Source organism: Jatropha curcas, chromosome 5 (assembly GCF_041381405.1).
Source record: "Jatropha curcas cultivar XTBG-Jc1 chromosome 5, XTBG_Jcur_1.0, whole genome shotgun sequence".
NCBI lineage: Eukaryota > Viridiplantae > Streptophyta > Magnoliopsida > Malpighiales > Euphorbiaceae > Jatropha > Jatropha curcas.
The window spans coordinates 28315609-28325961 of NC_143155.1; the positions used below are offsets into that span (position 1 = coordinate 28315609).

Consider the following 10353-nt stretch of genomic DNA (forward strand, 5'->3'; position numbering starts at 1 on the left):
TAATTGTTATTCAATTGTCATATTAATATATATCAAATAATTAAAATTATTATAATATTATAATCTGTTTTTTAATTCAAAATTATCATAATTTTGATGTTGATTATCATATGAATATGTATTGTAATTTGTCTTTTAAATTAATATTATCATAATATTGATATTGAATATCATTATATTCAATCAAAATTATCATTTATTATTATGAATGATATATTTAAAAGAATGATAGAGAAGGTTAATGGTGAAAATATTTATTAATAATTTTATTAACGATGAATATCTAAACATTTCAATATTTATTTGTCTTTAAATTGCAATATATAGTTGTCTTTATTAGTTTTACTGATAATATATTGAATTGTCATTAATTGCTTATTGCTAGACTATAAATAAAGAGAGCTCTTTGAGGTTTGATAAATTTTTTTTTTTCTAATTTCAATAATTCTTATACAATTTATTTTCTAATATTGATATCTTTTTCTTTCTTTTCTAATTTCTATTACTCTATCAAATTAGGAAAAATTTGATAAATCGCAACAGAAAGCAGTTTATATGAAATTATCATTAAGACTGACATATATATAGTTCTATAGTTGAATTTCTATTGTCTATTTTATTTTTATTTATTTTATTATTTTTAATACTATTTAAGAAAATTTATTAATTTAAAAACAAATTAAAATCAATAATTTTTAATATATATTTCCTTTTCTTTCAATTTTATTATAGACATTAATTTTTATATAATTAATCAAATGTTTTGTATTTGAGATAAATGTTATTTAATTTAAATAATTTTCAACTAAATTAATAAATATAAAATTAAAAATAATTTAAATTATAAATTTTTTCTTAATTAAATTATATATTTTAAAATATTATCACAATATCTCTAAAATCATAAATAAAAATATTTACTATGTTCGCAAGTGACACGTGGATAAAATGTATAAACAGGAAATTGTCGATACCATTACGTAATCATTTTTAGGATTCGAAAAAAAAAAAAAGCAAAAATAAGATTATAATTAATCTTCCACCACAAGACACAAGCGTGCTGAAGAGTAGAATATCCGGATATGCGTTGTTCTGTTGTCTGGAATTGAGCCATTCACTTTAAGAAAACTTGACAACGCAGACAGACACAGTCATAGGAATAGTTCCTTTGTTAGCGCCTCAATCTTCACTCACTCCTCAACCAATTGGGAGAGACTCCTCAATCTGCTTTTCTATCCTTTCTTTTGGCGATAAAGACAAAGAGAGCATTCTTAGTAGCCAAGTATTACACTCTTAAAAAAACGGTTAAAAGACTGATTCATAAAAGCAAGTCGGTTATGGTTTTCGTACAGCAAATCGAATCACAAATAGCCACGTTATCTCTATCTTTTGGCTTTAAACGACATTTTAATAAAAATTAAAAAATTAAAAAAGTGCTCCGATTAGCAAAATGACAAATGAACTTCTCTTCTCACTGGTTAACCACTTCCTAAAAATTGGGTCCCGACATTTTTACTTGCAAAATTTTTGGACCATTCGTTACTTATTGTACAACAAAGTTCGCTGTTCTTTTTACCTGGTCATGCTTTTGTACTCAGTGGATAAGCTAACCGATAAGGCTTAATGAGAATTGACTTTACCCTACTCAGGCTTTAGGTTTATGATATTTGGATTTGATTTATTATATTAGTACAGCGGAGAGAAGACAATTGTTTTAAGGAGCGGAATAAAATTTTTAAAGGGGTTAAATATAAATTTTTATATTTTTAACGATCAAAATGTAAATTTTTATAAGATTTTTTTTTTTTTTTTTTAAAGTTTCTTGGAAGGCCATGGCCCTCTTGGACCCTTATAGAGCTCCACTGTTGCATATTAATGACTGATAATCTAATATTAATATCTTGAAATATAAATAATAAAATTTTTGTTACGTCTTAATATTGATTCTCTCCTTTATAAAATTTTACTAACACGTAAAAACTAGAGTGTTCTCAAAGTTTAAAATTGCTATAAGTCGTCTATTAATGTTTTGAAAATTTCTTTCCTGTATATTAATGGCTCAATATATCAATTCAACAAAAAAAATTGAAAATTTACTTATTTATTCTTTTTTCTTAAGATATGATAAAAAAATACATGTAATTGATTTAATATGTAGATTTAATGTATAGATGAACTTATACACGAGATGTAATAAGTCTTTCGTGCTAGGCTATCAATCTCCTATTATTGAGGAAGGATAGGATATATATTGACAATTATCCTCAAGAAGTAAAGCCATGCCATTGAAAATGAAAAAGGGTTGTCCAATAGATACAAATCCCTAATCCAAGTCCCACTGCAAGTAGTTGGAGATAATAATGTTTCAACTTTCAAGATTCAACCCAAATTGGCAAGAATTTCCTAGATATTATCCAATTGCAATAGATTGTTTTCAACTATTTTTGGACAAGTTCATCCCTCCAAGACTGACTTACTACATCTGGGTCAAGCAGAATAAAATGCCTTTTGGTAATTTGCTTTGTTCTTGCTAGCTTATTTTTGTCTTGTTTGAAAAAGACTATTCTATTACCCTCCTTTCAATAGTCATTAACTTTTCCTTGATAAAACACCACTCAAACAAAAATGTTCCTATTTGGCTTCTAAATCTTTTTATTTTACTATAATAAGGAATATAACAACTAGAATACAGATTTCTGTAAAGAAATTGAAAAAGGTTATTAAATTTCCATATATTAAATCAATTTGAGGATCACATGACTGAATCCTCCAATAATTTGGATAGGTTTTGCTAGTGGAGGAATGAAGGAACCTAATCTCTCTTATCATGAAATTTTGTCCTTCAAAAAAAAAAAAAAAAATTGGATGGACCAATCAAACTGCACCATGTAATTATACAGAACATTTCCTGTCTTCCTCTAGAAGAACAGGGGCTGCCCAATCTATGTGGAATCTTTATTAGTTTAGCCCAATTGAGATGGGAGATAGGACATCCACTATTAAAGCATATGAAATGCGAATGGGCATATAGGTGGCAACGAGTATTTACAGAGTTGATCACTATAGTTTAAGTAATGAATTTAATTTTCTGCAATATAAACTCTTTTTCAGGCCAATCCCTTTATCGCCAATGAGCATGGATCTCGTGCAAGAATATATAAATATATATATATATATATATATATATGAAAGCATTTGAATCCTAAATCACATTTTATTTTGTTTTGTTTTTTGTTTTTTGTTTTTTTTTTTTTTTTATGTGCCTTGACCGGTAGGAATCTTTGCTTGCCCGTTGATAAGGGAACTTTGAAATCTGCTTTGCATTTTATCTTTTTACCAAATGAAGTATAGAATTGAAAGGAGTTGTATGTGTGAATATATACCCTTGGAAGTTGGAACTACACGGTTATTGTAAGTGGCAGATTCAAGACAATAAAAAATTGATGAATTTATTAAATTGTATCCATTCAAATTCTAATATTATCCTTTCAAAATCAAAAGTAAAATTTATAGAAATGGTGTTTTTATGAAAAATATTAAAAATTAAAAATATTAAAAATCCAGACGTACATTTAAATTATTCCAACGTATAAATATTAAAAATTACAACTTATAATAATAAATAACTCAGAGATATTGTTCCATAAAAAAAAAAAGAAGAAAATATACTTTATTACTGTTCTGTCACACACTCAAAGAAAAGAGTGAAAAATAGCACACGATTTAGCCATTTCTAGACATTACAATCTTTAGTATTTAAATGAGATATACAAAACCACAAGAAATGGAACATATTGCTTTATCGCGGTGGAATTGCATTTTCACGGAGAAAGGGACAAAGATGAAAGAACAATGAACATGGCACATAGGTCCGTCCAACCTCTCTATTCAGTGTCTTTGTCAATCGTGCTTCTTCTTACTTTTTCTCTTTACACTTACCTACCACTTTCCTCTATCTCCTGTCTATCTATGACTTTACCTAACTCAACCCTAATAAATGATAATTATATCATTCCTCAATTTAATTTTGATTTGCAATTAATATTTCTAATTTTGTTCAAAAAAAGTACATTACTTCCAGTATAAAAAAAAATAAAAAATACATCTCACTGGGAGTTCTTTTCTTCTTAGTGGGCTTTAAAAAGGCTGAAGATGCTTGTCTGATTAATTAAAAAAAGAAAAAAGAAAAAAATTTTGACAATACCCAAAATAGGTTTGAAGTAGATTGGCATAAGTGACAAATGAAGAACAAGAGCCTAAACCTTTTATAGATATGGCCCAATTAATAAAGATGGAAGACCCGAAAGTTAAAAGTTTTTCTACGAAAATGCTGCACTGGAAGGGGGAAAATTTCATTTTGCCTCCTGAACTTTGATTTGTTATTGATTGAGTATTTTTATTTTAATTTTAGTTTCCAATCATTTGATTCTAGACAAAATTATTATAAATATGGGTAAGTTACAGATATTTTTAACCCAAAAAAAATAGATCATGAAAATTTTACTGTGATATCTCAATCATAAAAATATAATAAAATAAAAAATCTTAAAAATACTATTATCACATGCTATTGATTTATGAATTTTTAAAATAAAGATTTAGAGATTTGATCGATCTAAGATCAAGAAAGAGAATTGAATGGTCTAAGTCAAGGTATAAAATTTCTTGAAGAGAAGGACAAGTTACTCGGTGAACATTATTATTATTTTTATAATTATAATAGCATCGGTCGTGGTCGCTGTTACAAAAACGAAGTTTATTATTAAATTAAAATGTATGGACAAAATTTTTGCCTGCTTTGGTGGTTGTATTCCAGTCCACAAAATCACATCTTAGATAGTTATATTGTCCTCTGGAAAAATGCCACGTGTCCCTTGACGGACTGTTTGTCCAATCCACAATAAAAAAGTATATATTATATGTAAGTTATAAATATTAAATAGCAAATGGTGGTGGGGTTGTTGGATGCTGCCCATCACCATTAGAGTAAAGCTTCAGCTAAAACGAAAGACATTGATGCGAAATGAACCATATCAATTTTGTGGAAAGTAAAACAAAGTCTATTTTTATTTTTCTTTTTTCATGATTAAATATTTATATTTTAAAGTAAAATTCGTAAATTTTGTTTTGTTTTCTTGTTCATGAGTAAAGTTATTATAATCTAAAAATGTAAATAGCTATCATTTGGCATTTTATGCGTGTCATGCAAAATGAAATTATTGACAATAATTTATTCATGGACTTTAAGACGTTTATTTTCATTTATACAATCAAATTTCTCTTTTAGTTTTATATATATGCAATAAGAAAATGATTCTCTTGTATTTTCTCATTTAAATATTATTTTATTATAACCTAAAATAACATTTCGGTGGTGGTTGCCTTTATTTCGTGTTTCGTAATATGAGTTGTGATTGCTATCCAACCAACATGATGATATCCCGCTTGACAATAAATTCACGTTACTGGACTTGACAAAATTTTTTATTATAATGAATGCATATCCATATTATTGGTAAAACATATCTAAAATAACTTAAATAATTTAATATGTATTTTAGTAGTATATTTTTTAATTTTTCATCAATTATATTTATAATGATATATCTGAATATGTTTATAACCGTGAAGCATGTTGAACGTGCCATTAAAAAAAAAATGAAAAAAATATTTACTATCCTTGACACGTTGGACATTCACTTGTTGACGTTGGGTAATCAAATTAATTTTTTAAACCTGATTTTTAATTACTGTGTAACCTTTTTCATTTTAATATAATATTGCTTTGATGACATCAATGTCTACATAGATTTCAAGGAGTGTAGTTTTTTTAATTTCCATATCTAAAGGGGGCTGGCAGTAAAAACTTACACAGTTTCAACGAATCAAATAAAAGCACATTAAAGAATAAGCTAAAGTTCTCTCTCTCTTTTTTTTTTTTTTTTTTTTTTTTTAATTCAGCAATAAAGTAATATCACAAGATTTAGTACAGTTAGTAAAAATATTTATTTTTTATCTTTTATTATAATTGATTTTCAACATTATTAATTGTAATTTTTTTTAAAATTTAATATGAATATATTATATTTAACAAGTGAAAAAGAACATATAATATCAATTAAACATGATTTGATTGATTTTTTTATTTTTGGATTTGAAACTCCCAATGGATTAAAAAAAAAAAAACATGTGATGCAACTTTATTGTCTTAAAAGTTTTTCTTTGGTAAAATGGATGCTGTGGAAGGGCAATTATGCCATGTGAATAGCTTCCACGTTTATCTGAATGTGAAAGATTAATAAAAAATTCACAAAAAAAGGTCGTCCTAACATTACCCCCACTTCATCGTGCTTTGACTTTAAAGAAAACCCACTAGCTTAGTGGTGGTCACACTTACATGCTAATTGGATAAATTCCATTTACCTACCGATTTCACCATCATACCCATACGATCATCGGTGCAAAATGGACCGTCACTGCCAATCCTGAACACCCCCTGTCACTCTTTCATTTTTTTTTTAAATAACTAAATAACTTTTGTCGCAATCAATAAACGAATAAATAAATAATATTAATCACTTTATCTAATAGGGTAAGATGGGCCCAATAGACGAAACAGAGCTCTGGTTGGGCTTTAAAACAAATATAAAATGAGGATTGTCGGTGGATTCGTTGATTTTTGATAGTCTGCTAAGCCAAGCTAAATCCAAAGGCAAAGTCGAAGCCTATTTGGAAATTGCATCGAATCCTCCGTGACTATCACCAAAAGCTTATCTCCGTAGGAAAGCTTCAGCTTTATTTCTCATCCAGACGAAGAGAAAAGCTGTGACCTGTGACTTCTATCTACAAAGAGAGAGAGAGAGAGATTTCATATTTATAAAATGAACGGCGGCGACGCGTACGGTGTTGTGGAGGCGCAGTACATACGGAGACACCATAGGCACCAGGCCCGAGAGAATCAGTGCACGTCTGCTCTTGTTAAACACATGAAAGCTCCTGTTAATCTCGTGAGCTTTCAGCTTTCTTTGGGTTCATCAAATACTACTAGTTTTTTGTTTGTTGGTTTGTTCGATTTATCATTTTTTGTTGGTTGACTTTTTGGTTCTTTGTGAATCTAAACTATCCAGATCCGTCTCGTTCTATTATTTTACTTATTTATCTTCTTCTTCTCACCGGTTTGGCCTTTTAATTTACTGATTTTGATTTGTATAACTGTGATTTTGAGTTACTGGTCTTTAGATTTGTTAAGATTCGAGTTTAAATGATTTTTCTGAGATAAGATTTTGTATAAACGGGAATTTTTGTTACTATTTTGATTGTTTATAAATTATTTGGACCAGGTATGGTCACTTGTGAGGCGATTCGATCAGCCACAGAAGTACAAACCATTTGTGAGTAGGTGCGTTGTCAATGGAGAAGGCGGGGGGCTTGGGATTGGAAGTGTCAGGGAAGTGAATGTCAAATCTGGACTCCCTGCTACGACAAGCACTGAGATGCTTGAACTCCTTGATGATAAGGAACACATTCTTGGAATCAAGATTGTTGGTGGTGATCACAGGCTAAGGGTATATATTCTATATCACTTTTTTTAAAAAAATTTATTTATAATTTTTTTTAAAGATTCTCTTGCTATATATATGTTGTGTTTGTCTGAGAATTAGAGAGAAGCAAAATTGATATGTTCTTCAACATTTTATGTTTTTTCTCATGGATTAACTAGTTAGATCACTTTATCATTCAATTCTACATGACTGAATGTTTTGCTGTTTTTTCTGCATTTGATGAAGTGTTTAGTATTTCCTTTTTCCATTGGTGTTCGCCCACTGGAGATTGTGCTGAATCACCCTCTTATGAACTTTTATTTATTTTTCATTGATGTTTAATGGGTTGTTTCTTAGCAATCTCAACTCCATCAAGTGAATGATTGTCCTTACCTTCCAGTTATCTTTGTTAAATTTGGAAAGCAATTAGATGAGTGTATGAAACTTCATATGGTATGAAATGGAATCTATTGATTTCTGATCTTGCAGTGCTTGCATGTTTTGAGTTTAAAGGATTCTTTTTTCGCTGGAACAGACAATATTCTATTGCTTTTCTCTCACTCGTTTATGTTCTTATTAGGTTATTTTAATATGGGGCCTTGATATCACTAGTGTGTAGTGTAGTTTAGCATGACATTGCACATGGGATTAAAGTTGGTTGTCATCTTTTTTATCTTTATGCTAGCTTACAAGCGACTTGTGAATTTTTCTCGCCCCTTAAATTTTAATTGAGTGGTGGAATGCTTTCTGGTGGAATAATATCACACCAGTATGCTTGTGGGGATTTTGTTTTTTGCAATCTTCGAAAAACATTTTTTTTTTTCCAAGTAGGCGATCCACTTGTCTGCAAGAACAACTTTTGCTTGGTATGGACATAATTTATTCTCTGAGTAGGTGCATGTGCATTGGCATTTGGAATCTGTTGATAAAATTAATCTTTATGCACTGTGATATACTTGGTTAAAATTTTAAGATATTGAGATTTTGTGTTATCTTGTGTATAAAATAACTAAATTACCTCATGTACTGCGCTTTTTTCTCTCTCTCTCTCTCTCTCTCTCACTCTTTTAATTTCCTCAATTGTCTTGATTTTACAGAACTACTCCTCAGTTATGACTGTCCATCCAGAGGTTATTGATGGAAGGCCAGGGACGTTAGTCATAGAGTCATTTATTGTGGATGTACCTGATGGCAACACCAAAGATGATACATGCTATTTCGTGCAGGCCCTCATTAAATGCAATCTCAAATCTTTGGCTGATGTCTGCGAGAGGATGGCTGTGCAGGACAGGGTTGAACCAATTGACCGATTCTGAACTGTGTGCAATGAAGCGTATTAGGATGGCTGTGGAATTTGAGGTTCTAATTCCAGAGGCTTTGTAGAGAGATTGGTGGGAGTAGTTTTCCTATTTCCAGAAAGTTTTGCATGCAGTGCTGGATTTCCCTTTTTCACCTGATAAATAACCTTTCTACCTGCTTTGGCTTTGTTTGCTTGGTCCCTCAACATTGAAGGTGGGGTTTCTCCTGTTTTAGCAATTAGGTTCTTAGACAATTTTCCTTGAACTTCCTATGAATGTGAAAGAATCACTTCTTTTTCACCGTTGCTTTTACTAGTTTTATTGTGGTATGTAAATTACTATGCTCATATCTGTAAATATCTTTGTAACAAAGTTGTTGCTTTATCAAAGTTGCAACTTCCACGTGCAGGGATTTCTGGCTAAAAACTTCCAAGTAGCAGCATTTTGTTGTTTTTAATTACTGGTGTCTCTTTCTCAGCGAACTAATTATATTTAAAATGCTTCCCCTTGAACAGATTTTATGTGTGCTTCCAATTATCCGTTCAAGCATTCAAGAACAAAAATTGCTGTAATTCCAACTGTTGCATTTGCCCCTTTTAGATTAATTTATGCCTATAAATTTAGCTAAATAAGTACGCCAAAAACAGACGGACAGGCAGGCCCAGGGTACGTTAGGGAAAAGACAAGTCGCATGGAATCTGGTAAGTGTGAGGTGTCTAGAAATCTTACCGGTGTGAGACAATGACATTTTTTCTATCCTGGATGGAAAACATGATGTGTAATGATAAGTTCGAAACTGAAGGAGATGGTGACAATTTTTTTTTTGAGTCTGACAAATAATTATTTAGTTTACAGTAACTTCAACCATTTATTCGAGTTAAATAGATTTTATTGAATTGATATTTTTCAAGGGTTTGAAATTGAACAAATGTGCAAGTACAATGGGAGAGGTACCGAGAAAAGCTGCTGCTTCTTCTAGATTCGATTGAATTGAGTGTTACATAGTTTCATACAGACGTGAAGGTTTTGAGGCGTTGCAGGTTTCGGTCTTGGCTTAAAGTGAAACCAAAGAATTGATTAAATCTAGAACATCTTTCTTGCTTCTGCACTTTGTAGATTTTAAATGGGCTTAAGGTCACCGAACTCGGGACTTCAGGGTTTACGAAATGATAGATCGTCCCTTTGGGATTTTAAATCAAACAAACGACTACCGGCTACTTGTGCAAGTGACAGAAATTTTAAAACCACTGGTCGTTTTTATTCAATTTGAGAACTCTTTAAACGTGTAATGGAACGACCAGCCGAGCATTTCACAGGCAAGCTTTTCCAATTATCAAACAAGGAACGGCAAAATATTCTGGTTAGTTCCTTCCGACTTTTCTCCTCCTCGACATCGAGCACGGACATAACAGTCTGCAATTTTCCAACCCCTCTTACAGTCTTTCTTTTCTGTGTTAGTGTAGTGAGTTTTTTTTTTTTTTTTTTTTTTTTTTTTTTTTTTTTTTTTTTTTTTT

General features: G+C 30.3%; 1 protein-coding gene across 1 annotated transcript; it reads left to right on the forward strand.

The window, feature by feature from the left end:
* Positions 1–6674: 6674 nt before the first annotated feature.
* Positions 6675–9056, forward strand: LOC105642866 (abscisic acid receptor PYL9). Its single transcript, XM_012227842.3, has 3 exons — positions 6675–7007; positions 7341–7565; positions 8639–9056. The coding sequence occupies exons 1-3, from the start codon at positions 6882–6884 to the stop codon at positions 8855–8857; spliced, it is 570 nt and encodes a 189-aa protein (XP_012083232.1). The 5' UTR covers positions 6675–6881; the 3' UTR covers positions 8858–9056.
* Positions 9057–10353: the final 1297 nt, after the last annotated feature.

Bases quoted from the DNA above. Each gene is read 5' to 3' on its own strand.
- LOC105642866 (XM_012227842.3), top strand. From the start codon at position 6,882: ATGAACGGCGGCGACGCGTACGGTGTTGTGGAGGCGCAGTACATACGG. The intron at 7,008-7,340 runs GTGAGCTTTCAG...TATTTGGACCAG, and splicing joins TGAAAGCTCCTGTTAATCTC to GTATGGTCACTTGTGAGGCG. The intron at 7,566-8,638 runs GTATATATTCTA...TTGATTTTACAG, and splicing joins GTGGTGATCACAGGCTAAGG to AACTACTCCTCAGTTATGAC.